The sequence below is a fragment of the Opisthocomus hoazin genome, chromosome 19, assembly GCF_030867145.1.
Source record: "Opisthocomus hoazin isolate bOpiHoa1 chromosome 19, bOpiHoa1.hap1, whole genome shotgun sequence".
Classification (NCBI taxonomy): domain Eukaryota; kingdom Metazoa; phylum Chordata; class Aves; order Opisthocomiformes; family Opisthocomidae; genus Opisthocomus; species Opisthocomus hoazin.
The window spans coordinates 8,084,329-8,102,511 of NC_134432.1; the positions used below are offsets into that span (position 1 = coordinate 8,084,329).

At 47.5% G+C, this 18,183-nt stretch overlaps 1 protein-coding gene across 13 annotated transcripts in view; it reads left to right on the forward strand.

Moving 5' to 3' along the window:
• The window catches only part of CACNA1B (calcium voltage-gated channel subunit alpha1 B), a 311,364-nt gene that overhangs the window by 183,766 nt on the left and 109,415 nt on the right, over positions 1 to 18,183 (forward strand). For all 13 annotated transcript variants that reach the window (XM_075439769.1, XM_075439758.1, XM_075439760.1 and 10 more), the window contains 4 exons: positions 4,017 to 4,148; positions 5,001 to 5,073; positions 9,870 to 9,987; positions 16,739 to 16,806. In XM_075439769.1, the coding sequence (XP_075295884.1) occupies positions 4,017 to 4,148; positions 5,001 to 5,073; positions 9,870 to 9,987; positions 16,739 to 16,806 (391 nt within the window). The remainder of the gene's footprint in view (positions 1 to 4,016; positions 4,149 to 5,000; positions 5,074 to 9,869; positions 9,988 to 16,738; positions 16,807 to 18,183) is intronic.

Sequence of the window (18,183 nt, forward strand, 5' to 3'; positions counted from 1 at the left end):
AAAACAAAACAAACAACCTAAATGCAAACAACAAAAAAAAACCAAAAACCCCAAACCAAAATACAACAAACAAAAAACCAGAATGACCCCCTCCCAAACCCCTGTACTAGCTGGCGCAAATGTCTTGTCTGTCCTAGCATCCTATGCCTGCGCTGCCTCTGGTGGGTGGGGGAGTGGCAGAAAATTGCAGAAGCAGAATTGCCCTTCCCTTGGTGGGGAAATCTGGGTTTCTGGCAGTCAGAAGTTTAGGGAGTTACTGAGCCAGAATTTGCATCCCCAAGGACTTTTGAGAGCCCTTTCCCCCAGGCTCAAGGACAGTTTTGTCTACCCTTGGGCAGAGAGCTCCACAGTGTAGTGACGGGCTGCATGACTTCTGTTCTTTGTTTTTAAGCTTGCTTAAAACAAAAATCTTGTGAGGTGTTCCCTTATGTCTTGTGGTAAGAGAAAGTGGTTTATTTACTTTCTAAGCCACATCAACTGCCCGCTGTCCTTATCTGTTGCTACTTTGATGAGCCTGGTTATTGCTGGATACCAAATCCCGGTGCCTGAACCACAGTGCTGGCACAAAGTGAAGTGTGGTGCTGCTGCCGGTGTTGTGTCTGGTCTGGCAGTGGCTGAGGTTTCCAGTCTTGAGCCAGTGAAGTTGAATTTTCACTGGAGTTGGGCTGCCACAGCTTCTCAGTCATTTTCATGCTTATGCGTCGCGTTACTGTGTGCTGGCATTAGCGAGCAGCTACTGTGCAATTTATAAATCCATCTAGAGCAATTTCTGCAGGATTTCAAAGTTGTAGTGTGGAACTCGATGACGTATTTGGGTGCTCCTGCTGTTGTTTTCCACCTTATTTTTTTTTTTCTCGCCATTTCACACCATTACCTCCTCAGATCTCCCCTCTTCCCATCTCTCTCTTGTTCTTAGCTTGAGGTAACAAAAGGAGGAATAGCACCTTCCTCCAATAAAACCCAGCCCCTCAGACAGGTAAAGCATGGGTTCTCCCACTTGAACAAACCAGCCGCTGGAAGTAACCTGGTGCTTCCGCAGCTATTCGAACACGTGGGCTTGGTGAGCTCTGCAGGGTTTGGTGAGTTGTGTCTGCTGATCATCATGCAGATCCAGAGATTTGGGTGTGAAACTGTGTCGTTTGCTGTACTGTGGGACAAAGGGGTCCGAAGCATGAAGTTCTGTCCATGTCCAGCGAAAGAGGTGGGCACCTGCCCACGAAAGATCTCTTAGTCTACATTCGCACTGATCCTGTGTGTGGAAAACTCCAGATTTTGTAGCAAATTCATAGCGATTCATTTTCAGCAGTTAATTTTATCCAGAACTACTGAGATTTAGTGTATCTGATTGCAAGATGTACTTTTTAAAACTCTGGACTTTTTTGCAAGTTCAAAGGATCTTTTTGTGACTTCTGACTATTCAGAGTTTTAGCCAACTAATAAAGAGATGAAGCCCAAGATTTAACTTAACAAAGAAAGTTATGGAGTAAGACAAGTGCTGTCCTCCTTCTCAGACAGTGAGTGAAATTCTCACCTCACTGACGCTGAAGTTCTTTTGACCTAACTATGTGAATTTTTCACCTGATTTGACATTGTGTTAGCAGAAGCCAGGTCCCCTTCAGCTCACCCGGCAGGGGGGTCTCAGCTGTGCTGGGCCACGATATCTCAGTGCCTGAGCCACACAGCGCAGTCCTAGCGTGACTCAGGGAGAGGTACCAAAGTGATGGCACAAGGCAGATTGCTGCCCACCCACTCCTGTTACAGTCTTTACTGTGAAAGCACCCTGACCCTCAGTAGTTTTCTTTTTTTTTCCCTTTTTCTGGCTCTTTCATAGCAATTTTTCTCTGAAGCTTCCTGATCTGGGGTTTTTTTTTTGCCTCTGTGTTTAACAGAAGCCAGTTGCAGTCCACCTGCAGCTTTGAATATTTGGTGGTATGAGACCTTTTGATTCATATGGCCTCAATCAGTGAGACTGCAGACAATCAGTGAGACTGCAGCAATGTGAAAATTAAAAAGTTAATTTACAGCTGGGCTGACAGGTGACAGCAGGATGCACTACAAGGGGATGCAGCCTAAGAGGGGCTAAAATTCAGGGAGGAGGACAAGGAGAAAACAGCTTCACATGTTTTCCTTTTCATTATGACAGAACTGAATGGGGGCTGGCATCTGTAGAAATGCAATTCCTCGTTATATCCTGGCACTCTCTAGTCAGGCAGGATTTGGTGCTGAGCTATTCCAGGACAAGCCAGAGCCTCCACATGCATTTTGTGTCCAGTTGTATTAACTGCGAGGTGTGAACCCCTTGCTTGTGGCAGATTCTGCCTGAAGCCATCGTGTCAAGTATGGCAGAGCCGTGTGATAGGCAAACCCTTCCTCCCTCCCCAAGGAGAGCAGCCCAGCCCCTTTGGCTTAGGAGCTGACCAGGAGTAGGTTTGATTGCTACTTTTTCAGTTGAAGATATTCTCCCAAACAACCAAAGTTTCCCCTACAACCTTTGTCACTGTGTTATGGACATAACTTTTCTTGGAACTGGTGCAGTGGGAGTGCAAGATCCTGCTTTTCCGGGGATGGATGTGCCTGTATCATCCTTGGCACAGAGAAACGTGGGGTGGTTTGGTTCTCCCAGCTACATTTGGGGGAAGGACAAGGAGGAAAATGAAGGCAAAGAGAAGGATGGCATTTCTGCTCTTCTGACTCAAGCTCTGAGCATCTCTCCCCATCAGGAGATGAGAGGAATCCATGGGCTTCCTGCTGCTGGATGCCCACAGCTGCGCTGCCGGAAGCGGCTCAGGGTGTGGGTCTGTCCCCAAGCCACAGCTGGAGGACACATGGGACGGGATGGCAGAGCATGCTGCTGTGGGGAGTGACCCCTGGATGGCAGCTTCCAGCACCAGCTAGTGGAAACAAGGGACAGCACTGGAGGAAAAGAAAAAAATTTCCCCCCATGGTTTCAGACTCAAAACTTTTAACAGAGGACAGGTGAAATGGCTGTAAATCACTCATTTCCCACTGCTGCTCCAGTTGTTCTGCATGCCTGTCTGTCCAAAAGGAGCTTGTCAAAGAACCCCTCTGCTTAATAGCTCTTTCTGCATTTTCTGATTCATTAGTTTCCCTAATATAAATGCTTCCTGCGTGTTCTCAGCAGGGCAATAAAGCCAGGAAACAGAGCTGTTTCTGAGCACCCTCCCCGGCCCGCCGTCACTCGACGTGCCTGTCTGCGAGCGTGCCCGGAGCTGTCTCGGGGGACGGTGAAGATGAAAGCAAACGAACTGCAGGGTCTGGCCAGATGCGACTTGGATGTGTCAGTCAGGATTTGGGCTGAGCCATTCCCTCTTCCCATGTTGTAGTTAATGTCCCGAATTTGTTTTCCTTCTCCAAGGCGGTTGCTCGGTCCTGGATGCTTAAATGGTGTGGCTGAATTGCCCCACCCTGAAGGCGTTGCTGTGCATGAATATGCGTGTTTAATGTCTACAGAAATGTTTAAACATGCGGGAGTGTGAGTCCACTCACACATGAATACTGAGCTCAGGGCACTCGAAGTTGGAAGCACACGCTGCAAAGACATCCTGGTGGAAACGAGCCGTTTATTCCTGAATCGTGTTCTGAAGGGAGGGATTCACCACCCCCATGTTCGGTCTCAGCTTGGTGATATTGATACGTCCCTGGTTTTGACACTTCTGCTGACTGCCATGCTGCATTAGAAGATACAGAAAGGTCGAAATGTATACCAGGAAAGGGATTACAGGACAAATTAAACCGAACACTTTCACTGCAGATGACTGCTCTGCATGGGTACACATGTGTTGAGGTGACCATCTCTGCCCTTGAGATGCTACAGGAGATTTTGCCCCTCAGTGAGCTGTATTTTCTTATCATAGAGGGGAGTTTAAAGATGCTGATATTCCCTGACATTCCATTCTTTTTTTTTTTTTTTTTATTTAAGAAAATAGATCGTATTAGTTTCTCACCAAAAGCTCTTTGCTAATGTTCTCTCTTGGCTGTTCCAATCTCCAATGCAGGTACTGGAATTCCCTGAGGAATCTGGTGGTCTCCTTGCTGAACTCCATGAAGTCCATCATCAGTTTGCTCTTCCTGCTGTTCCTGTTCATTGTGGTATTTGCTTTGCTGGGGATGCAGCTCTTTGGAGGACAGTAAGTCTAATTAACCATTGTCCTTTTGGGGGTAATCTGAAAGCAATACCCAAGGGGGAGAGGGGCTGCAGGCCTTAAGATATTCACGTCGTTGGTGCAGATGTCAGTCTTTCTGGGCTTCTGAGTTGTGCTCTCTGGTTTGTAGGAGAACAGTTCCTGTTCTGATGTTTTTCCTGGAGCTGAATTCTTTCTGGTTACTATAATTCACAGCTCCTCTGTCATTCCATAGTCCCCATGTACACTCAGACCTTGGAAAGAGGGCTGAGGGAGGCAGCGCTTCTGCTGCTGTGAGGGGAAAGGCAAATTCTTTCCCTCACAGCCAGAGCAACAGTTGTTTGATTTGCTTTGCTTCTTTTTTACTTTGAATATTTTTCCGCTGGAAAACAGCTTGTGATGAAAAGAACTATCACAGTGTCACCATTCAAACTTTAGTATAATTTTTGAAATGAAATAACTTTTTTTATAATCAACCACAATTTTTTTTCTAAATTAAAATTAAATAACCTACTAAGAGGGCGATTTCAATTTTGAGTTTTACACTTGAGAACAACAATTTCTTGAAATGTTTTGTTCCACAAAAAGTGTTTGAGATTTTGATTGGTTTTTTTTAATTAAGGATGAAAATGAATTTCAAAGTATCAGAATTTTCTCCATGAATAAAATTGAGTTTCTGCTAATAGTTCTGTTAAACATCTTCTCAGAGATGCCGTGTTCCCCACTGTGGTTGCCTGGGGTGTTATTGCCAGGTGGAACAAATGTTCTCTCTGACTTGGGTTACAGGGTATTATGAGACGGCAGGAGAGTTTCTCGTCCCCCTTACTGCTCTTGTTTTTATGTCTTGCTCCTCTCTAGATTCAATTTCCAAGATGAAACACCAACCACGAATTTCGATACCTTTCCTGCTGCCATCCTCACAGTATTCCAGGTAAAGCCATCCCTTGTCCTGAGTGAGCATTGGCAAATAAATTCCTGGCATATCTTCCTGCTTATGGGGACTAATGAGGTCTCCAAAATTCCATGGAATTTAGGAAAGAGGAAGTTCTTCCTTCTCATTTATTTTGTCACACTGACCAATTAATGCACCATTAAAAATCCATGCTGTGAAATTAAGGAAAACGAGGACAAAAGATTTTTTTTTTCTAGGGAGAAAAATATTAATAAAATAGCCATTTCTGTGCTGAGCTTAAAGGCTGTGGGTGCCCAGGCTGTCGTCTTTTGCGGCCCGTGCCTAGCGTTGCAATGGCAGCACTTGCATGTGCCCTGCTGCGTAAATTGTCCGGTTCGAAATCCTGGACAGCGAGAGCATGGTTGACCTGTTTCACTTTGCTCTGTGGATGCCATAATTTAATGAGGAGAGAGGCCTGAGCTAGCTCCAGGCAGTAAGGAAATAACATTTTGCACGGTAATAGCTCAAGATAAGATAACACTGGATAAGAATCACAGTCAATGGGGGAGCACAGAAAGAGGCATCAGCCTTGAGCAAGTTCCTTTGGTGGGGGAAGAATCTGGCAGATGCAACGCTCAGATTGAAGAGCCTAGTTTTGCAGCTGTTGTCTCCATGTCTTTTGTAAAACAGTTATTTCAGGTGTTTCGGTAGAGAGCTGGGGATGCTGCACCCTGCTCCATGTGCAGGTAATGCTCTCGGGTCCGTGGAAGACCACCCTGCATTTGTAGCGTCATCCTACACAAGTTGTTAACGTGGGCTCGAGCTGAGAGCTGACCCCAGGTCCGAACTTTGCTAGATCTCGGCAAGGCTTGACTTCTGTATTTCAGTATCATATCCCAAAATGGGGGCAGGGGTGGGGAAAGAAGGTTGATGACATTTTTTGGATTAAAACAGAAAAAGAGCCTAAAAGAAAATGTGTCCTGTGACCTCTGCCTAAGCAGCTTTGTGTGAGTATTGCTTCTCTCCAGATGTGAAGCAGGTTCAGTACTGCTTACCTCGCAGGATATTGCAAATCGTGGTAGATTAGTATTTGCGTAGTATTTTAGTACTCATCAAAGAAAGGGCTTACAGAACCGTAAAGGTATTGCCACAAAGCCGGAACTGAACCGGAGTCAGGCTCCGGATATGAGCATCTGGAAATTTTGATATTATTTTGCTTTGGGACTATAGCTGTCTTTTGAGAATACTTAGCTGAAATATTTCCTTTCTATTTCTGAGATAATAAATACCCCTGTAACATAGTGGCTGCGGGATGAAGGAAAACACTGTGGGTTTTATGATGTTTGTCTAGAATGGCAGAGCTACGAATTAAAACCCGCAAAGCCCATCAACACCAAATTATCTCAGAACAGCCTCACAGAGGCATTTCGGGAACCTCTGCTCCCAATCCATCCCCCCATCCTTCCTTGCATTGCAAATACCACGTCAACAGTTCTTCGATATGGGCTTTGGAGTCTCTTCTAACCTTTGTCTCCCATAAACTGAGGCAAGCCAGCAGGCTCGTCTGGCTGCTGCTCGAATGGGCAGGGTGGTGTCATTCAGTGAACACATTCAATGTGTTGAACAAATATAATAGTCGGATACGGCCTGTTCATCCCTAACCTCTCTGGAGATTCTTTGTTTAACAAGCAGTCTTAAATGAAGTCTTCTGCAGCCTGCCTTAGCCCCATTTATTTCAGCAGTCCTGGCTGGGTCACGGTCCTCTCTCACGCGGCTCCCAGGACATATTTTGTCTGCCTGGCAGCTGGCTGAACTCAGCACTGGGTGCAACCGAGCCCTGCTCTCCCTAAATTCACTTCAAAGAGCATCACGCGTTTTTCTCTGACTCCTGGCTCCCAAGAAAGTCTTTGTGAGCCGAATGCCGAGCTGTGTATACACAAAATTTGTTTGTATACACAAAATACAAACGCAAACTATATATATTCACATCTATCTATATACACATGAAAAAGAAATAGCTGCATCTCCCCGTTCCAGCAGTCGCTGAGCTGGAAGCATGTACAACATGCAGAGACTCTATAAAGCAGAAAGACCTGTGTTAACTACACATGCTCTGCTCCCAGAGAGCTGCTACGCAAAGAACTGTGCGCTGGTGGCTGCTGAGAAGCCAATCACCGGTGGAGGAGATGAGGAGTCCTGGTGGCAGGATGGGACGAAGCCTCAGCTCTGCTGATGGGCACCTGCTGAGGCTTGGGAAGCAGAGCTGGCTTCGGTTTGGTGTCTGAGTGCCCTGGCTGCCCTTGCTGACCTGCCTGCGAGATAGGACACTAAGCTGACATGATTTTGCATTTGCTCCAGTGGTTCTTCAGGAAAGCACCTCACTTTCAGGATAGCCCTTTGAAATGGAGGGGTACTGATCCTCTGCAGCTGAGCGTCTCCCACTGCTAAGGTGTTCAGAAATCCATTAAGATTTCACAATACGTCTTGAAAGCATTTTTTATTCCATCACCTGATGGCTCCTCAGCCAAGCCGAAGCATTAAATGCTGAGCTGCACTGAAAAAAGTATTCATTTGGGGCAGCCAAAAGCAGTTCTGGGCCCAGGGAAAACCAAAAAGTTTGGGCTTCACCTTACTCCAAAGTCCTCATTGCTTGTGCCCCTCTGCAGCCGCAATGCTGTCCTTTCCTCTCCTGTAGCAAGAAGTTCTTATAGCATCCATAAATGGAGACTTTATAGAGCAGAAAGACTCTTATTTACTGCATGTGCTCTGCTCCTCGAGGGCTGCTACCTAATTGCTTAAGTAATTCCTCCAGCTGATGAGTGACAGCACCAGCAGTGGGAAGGACACCAGCTCAGAGTGTCCGTCCTCTTGCCAGAGCCTCAGAGAACATCCTCAGCTCTGCCCAGGCACGCCGGTGAGTTCTGACTATCCATCTCTCTGCAAAAGTTACATAAACTGTTTCGGTTTTTTTCTTAAAGTTTTTGTTTGACTTCCAAAATAATCTGGTTGGATTTTTTTAACCTAGACCCCAGCCTGCTGGACTGTTATGTGCAGCCTGTAACTTGTGATACCTGTGAACCCTGGTCTTCTGCAGGGCAGAGAAGTGTTCCCACTGGTTTCCCTTTCCACGAACATTTGCGTGAACAGAAATCACTTTATGGTTATTCCCAGAAAGCAGGAACAGTTTGAATTCATGGAAATGATGTGAAGGCAAGTTTGTGAATAGTGTTTTGTGTGATGGAGTGCCAGAGTTGAAAGCCCAATACCCTGGTTCAAAGTTTCTGGTGTAAATCCAGAGTAACTCCAGTGGGGTGGGTTAGGCTTGGGCTCTGAATTCTGTTCTCTGAGTTATCTGAGACCAGATTCTGCGTTTAGGATCCAAGTTTGTGTTCTGCACTGTATGTCCTTGTGTCTATACTTGCTCTTAGCCTATTGCTGTCATCAGCACCGACCCTGCAGGAAGAAATTCTCTGTCAGCGTCTGGCGACTAGTCTGGAATTTGCAGTCACTTTGAGCACGCTGTATGCACATGGGACTTGGTTACTACAACATCCATCATGTTGGTTTTGTTTTTTTCTTCTACTAAACACAAAGACAGTTTCTTATTTAGGAATTTGAGCTCCGCATCCCAGTGGGCATGTTTTGGTGTACTCAGAGTGACTGTCCTTCGGCTCTGCCATGGCAGGCAGATGAAGCGCTGATCTGCCCAAATTGTGGCTGTGTTACAGTCACTGGTGAAGAGCAGGCATGGCAAGAAATTCAGTGGTGCAAAATTAACATCTAGCATGACAAGGCTTATTTGAGTCTTAGATGTTTTTCACTTATTATGATTAACTTTTCTATTATTCATGTGTTTGCTAATTAGCCCCGGGTCAGCATCCAGAGCCCTCAGCCAGGACAGCTCTGCAGAGCCAGGCTGCGGCTGCGCTCGCCTCTGTGCAGTGACGCCAGAGGAGCAGAGTCCCCTTCAAGCTACCCTCATCTGTCCTCAATCATACGAATTTGGTTATTGCCTCTGCTTAGGGGTTTTTTTGTGGTTTGTGACTATCGGGGTGGTGGAGGGTCTTTGTAGCTTGGGTAAGTGGGAAACCCGGAGAACCCGTTGTGGTGCAGCCACCTGGCAAACCTTGCCGTGGTTGTGCTGCCCGGTGCCTGGCATTTGGAGTAACGTCCACATGCAAAGCTGTCTGCAGCCCGGAGGGGTAGAGGGATAGTGGAAGGGAGTTGCAAGAGTTTCTCCAGTTACATCGTCACTCAGAGCGTGTAGTGTGTGTGGGTTGGGGGGGAGCTGAGCAAACCCTTGCTGTATGAAGTGAATCAAAGGAGTTGATGCTGGCAGAGATCCCGCTCAGGACGGTGGGCTTAGAAGTCAGAGTTTTCTTAGGTCTGTGGGGAATGATGTGTGTGGAGCTGTTAAAAGCTGGTATCTCTGCATGACTTAAAAATGGAGAGGAGGGAGGAGTTTTGCTGCGGGTGAAGTGTTGGAACACAACTTTTTCTGGCTTCAGGGGAACCTGCAGTCAGAGGCGGGCAGCAGGCATGTAACTAAGAGAGGGCAGGAACAGGGCAACGCTCTTCCCTCACCAGCGGTCCTCACCCCTCCTCAGCCCATGCCAGAGGAAAAAAGCTGCATCCAGCCCAGGGTGAGACCATCCAGGGCTGGGGGGTTGATGTCCAACACTGCAGTCTGCCACACTAATGTGCTCATGCATTTTTCCTCCCCCCAGAGACCAGTTCTGGATTGCACCAAGCTGGCTATCTCCTCCCCGACTCTCCCTATTTTGTCTTTCCTTGGAGTCACCCTTCCTTCTTCTCTCTCGAATTATGCTGTGCAGATCCTGACGGGGGAAGACTGGAACGCAGTGATGTACCACGGGATAGAGTCGCAGGGCGGCGTCCGCTCGGGGATGTTCTCCTCCATTTACTTCATTGTCCTGACATTGTTCGGTAACTGTATCCTTGCACCTTGCCCTGTGTCAGAGACACAGTGTGCCATGCACCCTTCCCGGGGTGCCGTAAATATCTAATTTTGTTTAAATTCTCACAGTCTCACTTATGCTTTTTAAGACCATATCACTGCTATAACTTTGCTCCTTATAGCACCCAGGGTGAGAAGTGTGGGCAGTTTGTCCATGTTGATGTCACTTTTCTGATGGCAGCGTGGGCGTGGTCTTCATTCATTTTAATTTTTGTGTTTTACTTTAAAGATGTCCTATTATGAGTAAATTTATGTTGTGAGAAAAAAGACTGAAGTCAAGTCACAGCAGGACCTCTCTACCTTGAATATCTTCACAGATAGTTTGCACTAGGTCAGGGGAAGAAAAGAAAGGGTTAAAATTGGTTTAGTGTGTAGATCAGGGTCCAGTCTCTTGGTGCCTTTGTCTACATGAGAGCCTAACCGGCTGTGCTATTCCAAATGCTTGGAATTGTCTCCACACAATGCTTAAAACTTAGGTCCAGGTTTTGGGTTTGAAGCTCTGGGGGTATTCGATCATGTTCCAAGACCTGATGCGTGAAGTCTCTGAAGATGTTTTGTTCTGCTTTGTCGTGAAAATCTCTTGACGACAATAGGAAACTGGAAGCTTGTGTCCCCCCGCAAAGGTCCCAGGGTGTCTCTGGGGACACATCAGCACTCTGACGTGTGCTATGTCCCCAGAGAGGTCTGAGACGACAAGAACTTAGCAGTCACACAAAGCCAGGATTTGGAGAGGGAGGCTGTATTTTATTCAGAAATCAGCAAAGAAATTCTCAGGTCTAATGTCTGTGCAGTTGGGAGAGCCAGCAGAGCATAGGAGTTGTGATGGCTCTGTCCCCGCTTCATGATGGAGGCTGCTGATGGGCTGATGTTGCCGAGCATTGCTCATGTTAACTAGGTACAAAGTTGTTGACTGCAGCGACAACATCTGCGGTGTCCAGTAGCATCCTTAAAAATGGAAACTTAAAAATTGCTGCGCATGTGAGGCAGCCCTGCTGGTTTGTTTTTGCTGTAAAATAGGGATAATAACGCTGAGCATTGCCGTTCTGCTTGAGAGGTCTATGGAGGGTGTCCCAGCAGTGCAAACCTTCTTGCTAGTTACAGTCCCAGCATTCGTCTTTTGCTAGGAGTCCTGTTTGGTCTGGCGGCATCGACTGGGTACCTAGGAGGAAGGGAAGGGTATGTGGGGGGCAGTACTTGTGCGAAAGATGTAGAACTGTTGTGGACATAGACCTCCTTCAGCTGGGGGTCGAGATGAGAAAGGAAGGGACATTAGTGCCCATGGACTGCACGGCAGGGCTTGGTCCATTTGCTCTGCCTGAAATCTCCCCGTTAGCATGAGGAACCAAGACAAGGAACAGCGGAGCAGGCAGATTGCGAGCTGTGCTTGTCACACGAGTGTGCCTCTGAGGGATTTATCCCATTAACGTGCGCGGTCAGAGCCAGAGCAGCCGTGACACCGGGGCTGGCTCAGCAGCTCTGCTCAGACCCCACCTCATGGCAGGCAACATTCCCCCTTCCAGATCCACGAGGCTCTGGAAAACTGGGTCAGTGGAGAGCTGGGAGGGAGGGAGGTCTCTAAATCCTCAGGGTTTGGCATTTGAAAATGGGATTGAGCTATAATCAAGGTTGACAACAGGGCTGAGAGAGAGACTTTTAACCTTAGAGCAGCGAAGATCCATCAGTTTTGAGGAACAGGATATAAATTTCCTTCTTGCACCTGTAATTCAAAGAGGGGGCTTCTCTCTTGTGCTTTAGTTCTTATTAAAAGGGAAAGAGGAGGGAATAAGGACCAGGTTCACCTACTGCCACTGCCATGAATCTGGTCTTTGCCTCCACTTGCCCTGGCAGAGCGGTGAGTCGAAGCCTTGCCCACATTGTCCCCAGATGTCATCCTGGCAGAGAGCAGCTGACGTGCTTTCCCTTCAGCTGTCCTGCTGCCGGGGTCAGCCGGGCTTTTCTGCCTGCTTCCCCGGGACCATCTCCAGTGCCCCTCTTGTCCACTTTGCCCACAGTCGCGTGCCGGTGATGCAGCTTTAGCATAGCCAGAGCACTCTTTGGGGCACTGCCTGGGTGTTTAGCAAGGAGGAAATGTCAGATGTGATTCTTGAATTCTCCCTGAACCCTGCAGACGGGGATGAGTTTGCTGCAGGTGGGTTTCTGTGAGCACAGAGGCAGGCTAGGGCTGACTGAAAAACAGTAACAACACTCAGAAACCCTCTTACAGTGTCCTAGAAAACTTCTTTCACCAGCTTCTAGTGACAAGAGTTATAAACCTGAAGGAAATGTATTCATTTCTATGGAGATTTATATCCCTGTTGGATTATTGGAGACCCAGCCCAGATTATCTCTGTGGGAACTTAGTCCGAGAGCATCAGCTGCTTTCTCAGAGGGCTTGGAAGAGCCCTTCTGCATCACCCATGGACCTGTTTGCTTTGAGCACCGCGGGCAGGAGGAGAGAATTGAGGCTAGAGTGTCCAGTGCAGGGTGGGGGATTAAATCTTTTCTTTGACTGTTTACTGTGGGAATTGCAGTGGTAAGCACGCTAATGCTTGTGCTGATATTTCGAACGGTGTTTCAGGAAGGTCAGTGCTACCCCTGCTTTCCACTAGCTGTGGTTTTGATGCTGGGAGCAAGCAGCAGGCAGTGATTTATCTCTGGGGGAGAGCTGAACTGTATGACTTACCAGCGACTTAAATTATCGTTAACTGTCAAAACATAACCAGGAACGCCTGAAAATAAAGTTTAGTTCTCCAGAAAAGAGCAGGACTGCATTTTTGCGGGAAGTCAAACGGTCATTAGTGTCGCTGATGCTGCAGTGCCCCGGCGACGTTAAGGACAGGGGAGCGTGCAGGGCGAGCTTCGTGTCTGAGCCGCGAGTTCACCTGCCCGAGGAGAGCCCCACAGCCCAGCAAACGCCAGCAGGACACCGTACAGAGAGCAGACCAAGTTGTTGATTAGCTTAATTATAGATTAGATTAAGATATGAACCATCTTTTCAGCTCTAACTGGGGACTTGAGCATTACAGTCACAGTCCCTTTCACAAAGATCTCCCCCCTCTGCCTTGCAGAACTCCCCAAATCTTTATAAAATGCTTTTTTGTATGCACTGGATTTTTTTGTGTGTCAGGTGTGGTTTTGCCACCAGCCCTCTCCACGCAGGTGTTCACTGTGGCTGAACTTCTTTAATGGGACTTTTTTGCTTTTATTTTCTTTTATCACTGCTATGGACATCTGTCCCAGCCCCCTCGCGAAGGGCACATCAGTTCCTCTTGGGACTGGTTTTATTTTCAGTTTTTGAGCATTGTCATTTGGCGAGTCCATTTGCAAGAATTTAGGCGGACTAGATCAAGTCTTGTTAGAGAACCAGCATTGGTGATTTTGGGTGAGTTTGCAAAACCTGTTCTTTTTAAACATGAGTGTCTCCTTTCCTCTTCCAAAGCAGCCTGGGGCACTGTAATTTTTCACTTTCATGAAGAAGAATGGTGGTTGGGCGCCAGCTTCCCTGATTCTTCATACAAATTAGTTGTTTCTTTGAATCCAGTTACATTTTCAAGGGACTGTTGCAAGGAAGAGACCCAGAAACTTTGTTTTTGTAAGTTGGAATTCTCTCCCATTACACTCCCAGTTCCAGAGAGTCTGTATGGAGCCAGACCTCTGGGTCTGAAGTGGTTTAATGCAAGTAGTATGATTAGAGTAACAGCAGGATTTGGCCCATTTTCTAGGAAATTACACCATGCCTGCGTTCATTGTTATCCGGTTAATTGATAAATTGATGCGTCTGCTGAGGAAAAAAAAGAGGAAAAAAACCCATGAAAGAACTGCAGAACAGCCTGAAACGAAAAGCAGCAATGCCTGGAGCACGCTGCCCTTCCCCTTGTCCTTCGCTGCGGTGTGGGAGAGCCTCTGGCAGCACCAGCCGCCGGCTCAGCTGGCCAGTGAGGTCTGTGGCTCTGCCCAGGTTATACAGCCTGGACCCGAGGCTGGAGTTTGGGTCGTGTTTCTATGGTTCTGTTTGGAAATCCCCAAGCTCTGCAGAAAGGGCTGAGGGACCTTTTTTGGGGCAGAAACACCCAAGTCTGCCAGATTGTGTCTACTTGGAGATGGATCAAAACAGCCTGATCTCTTAAAAAATTAAAGAAAATGCATATATATTTCCAGTGGTTGATTATGTTACGAGACCTTTTCAGCATGTGTGTGTAGGAGGCAGGGGTAGGAAGACGATTTTATTACCAAGACATTTATTCCCAGAGAAGGAGGCTTGGAAGTGTTTCCAATGTGTTGGAAGCACCCCAGATGAAGTAACCCAAAAAGCTGGCACCAGCCAGTACCCTGGTGGGCAATGGTGCCCCAGCCCCCCTGCCTCCACCCCCAGTTCGTGAATGACACCCCTCTCTGCCAACCCTCAGTTAAAAGCAAATAGAGAAATTAGTACCTTTGTAGATGAAAAGTTGACAGAGCTCTGGCTTCAGTGTGGGAGGGAGGTGATCATTTCAGCATCATCATCTTTCATGTTTTCTTGTTCTTTATCTGCTGGGCTCAGTGGGGTTGAGGTGCTCCTGCCCTGCGCTCCTTGCTGCACTGCTGGAATGGAGAAAGGAGCAATTGATGAGCATCACATTTCAAACCTCTGCCTATCCCGGAGGAATCATCTTCATGTGATAAAAACTTCCATCCCGTGTTACATGACATGGAGAGAAAACCTGATGGATGACCTGGCCTTCGCCTGGAGAAACCCCAGGGTTCTGCGTCCCATCCCCTGCAGGGTCTGGTAGTCTGGATGCAGATGCATGCTAAGAGATTAAATACAACTCCTGCTTTCCACTGTCACAAGCAGAGGCTCCAGTTTTGATAGGCATTCAGGCTCTGGAGACACTCGTTGCAGTGGGAATTAGAGATGTGAACATCTAGTTCTGAAGTCTTGGCTGAGTTATGTTTGGTGAAAGCTCTTGAGAGGGAAAGCAAAGAGGCCATGAGCTGGCTGTTTGGGCAAACTTTCATCCCTGGCAGCCCTGGGAAGTCTCCTGAAGCCGTGCCAATGTGGGGTGATGGCTCCACAGCCAGCAGCACCCACTGCCAGCCTGCTGACCGGAGGCTGGTGGAGCACGAGGATTTCTGGGCACGCTCCTGTTTGCAGAGACAACTGCAGCCGATGAATCAGCCTTGTGCTGCTCCTGGCCGCTCTGTTTGAAGACAAACCTCAGATGCCTCCTCCAGGCATTATTCTGAGAAATCTAAAGCAATCAGCAGGGCACCGAGGCCAAGGTTCCCCAAAATCTCGTTGCAGGTTTGCCAGCACCCTGGGAGCTCGCGCCGTGCTTCTCCTCCCCTTGCTGGAGTGATGGCATCCAGCACTCTGCCCGCGTCCCTCAGTGCTATCTTCGCTGCAGCATTGCTTCGGGCATTACCTTCAACTCACAGACCAAAACAGGGGATGCATCTAGTTATTTTCTGTTGGGTTAATTAGCTGCCTCCAACTCCTGCAATCCTTTCACTCGGCTTATGGGGACTTGTGTCTGGTCCCAGACTCAGATTTGGCTTTAGTGAGGACAGTGCGATACAAACATGGGAGCAGCGCATTGCTGCGAGTCTCCAGAGGGTAAAGATTCACGAGATCAACATCATTCTCATGTACATTCGTATTTAGAGGAGCAATCATAGCTTTACACAGCTATGGAGTGAGCGACTCTTCTGTCACCAGGTAATGTGCAAGAGCAAAATGAATTTTCTGCTTGGAGAGTAGTTTAGACTTGGTTTTGCTTTGCTTGCTCTCCTTTCATATGCAAAGGTGTCTGATTTACAATTGTTTTGGGGCTGTTTTGCAGATAGCTGGAATAACAACAACAAAATATACGAAGGGACAAGTAATAGCTGAAATCATTAACTGGAAAATGAAAATAAAATACGAATAAATAATTATAGGGAAATGTTATGTCTTAGTGATATAATGCAGTGCTCTGCAGAGAGACCCAGGCTGGCGTGGGCACTGGTGGTTGCTTAGCTGGACTATCTGCAATTTGGCCTGGACTAACTGCCCGTTTCCCGGCAGAGCTCATTATCTCGGGCTGGGTGTCCTGCTAACAGGCGGTTCTGTAGCTGTGCTCTGCATAATGCTGTGGCATTCAGGATAGACAGTGTCCATGGTGGTCTAATTGTCATATCAACTTCAATGTGATAAGTCATGATAGTTTCCTCCCACTAGTATGTAATGCAGCAGTGACATAAGCTTAATTTATTCATGGTACCCTTTATATAGCTATATATTATGTAAATGTTGGCTTTAAAATGACCGATTTCCAGGAGCTCTACTGGTTGTCCTTTTAAACAAGAGGGAAAAAAGAAGGTGAAGTCCTGTGTGTGTGTGTGGGCAGGGGTGTAGGTGTGGATTTGCTGGAATGAAAAACCAGGGGCTGTTGTGTCTCTAGGACCACTGTGTGGTCCTGCATTGGTGGCACCTGTAGTGCTGTAAAGCTGTGCACATGTCTGTGTCCCCACCAAGGACATGTGCTGGGGAAGAGGCAAATGGGCACCCAGCACCTGCTGGGCTGCAGAGCTGGGTCCCAGCAGGAGTAGGTGAGTTAGAAATGAAGGCAAAGCAGTGGTGCAAGGGGCCAGTCCATGATACACCGATGGCTGCCAGTGAGGAAAGCAGGGTACTGGCAGCAGAAGGGGAACCGTTCACTGTATTTGCTGTGTGAAGTTTTTTTTTCCTTAGCTGCTCCCCAAAAGATACGCTCCTGAATGTCTTCTTGGCTATCGCTGTTGACAACCTGGCGAACGCCCAAGAGCTGACCAAGGTACGTACGAGTTTTCTGTTTCTTTAAACTTAGACCGCGGCTGCTGGATGTAGAGCACATGCTCGCAGACGCTCTGAGATTTCCTCTAGAGCCTGTTCCTGCGGTATCTCTGTTTGCCAGTTCGTATTGCGCAGACCCCTGTTAGGGACCTGGAGGTTTATTCTCATTCAGGCTTGTTTCATTTCAGGCTTGTTTTCCATGAACGGTTTCACGTTCCGTAGTTTCCATGTGTCACAGAGCGGGCAGTGGGCATTGCGCAGCTCGCTGCGGCACGGAGGTGCACAGGCGTCCACAGAGTCACACAGAGCGGTAGGGGTTGGAAGGGACCCCTCTGCTGTTTGCAGGAGCAGAGGCGAAGCAATTAACTGGTTTTGGCTGACTTGAAGCTTAGGCGTGGGGAAGCGCAGGTGGTGTATTGCTGCTTTCGCTGTCTCACGCTAATGTTTCATACCTTGCTGAGTTTCGGGATGAATCAAAGAATTAACATTCTCCAATCAACTCCCTTGGAAGCAGCTCGCAGGGACTATAGTGAATATTCAGAGAAGATGTTATAATCTTCCTGCCTCTCACCAGATGCAAGAGAGATCTGAGGCACCAGCCCAAGCGCAGGCAGAAATCCAGGTCCTGGCACGAGATGGAAACGACACCGATGTAGCTTTAGTGTATGCACAGATTTGTACTGGAGCATTCCCTATGGAGAAAAACTTATAGCCTCCGTACTGCGCAGGAAGGATCCCAAGTGCTGCAGTTTGTGTTCATGTTATTACTCACTTTTGATTTCTCATTGTAGTGTACTCACTTGTATTTATGAGGTAGTGTTACATTTTGTTTGCACATTTCTAGCTTGTTCTCACCGAGTGGATGAAAACATGTACGCCCCGCTGCTGTGCTGCTGCTGTCGCTGTAAGTCGCAGTGAGCTGCTAGTGGCAGAAGCAGCACCGTATCCACCTTAGCAGCTGTGTTTTACAAGCTTTAGCTTATATACTCTTTATAGTCTAAGAGGTTCACCAACAATGTGCTTATGCAGCAGCTGACAAGGATGTTTTCTCTTTTTAGAGTCGTAGAAACGTACAATAGTTTGTGGACACGCGATGTAACTCCCCAGTTCAAGGACAGCGGGGATTTGTAGGAGTTTCCTACCCAACTCCAAAGGTGAAGGCAAAAGCAGCCAACCGTTCCCAGTTGAAATCCCCGTCTCTGTTGCAGCTGAGCTTGTCTTTATCAGCTCTCCTTTTCTGCTGTGGAGCGGTGTGACTGGCTTCAGCTTCCAGCTTTGGCTGGAGCCTTGTTTGCTGACAACTGATATCCAGCACAGACCGTACAAGAAGGCTGGTGGCTCTCGGGTGTATAATTAAGGTTCCCATGTCTCTAAGACC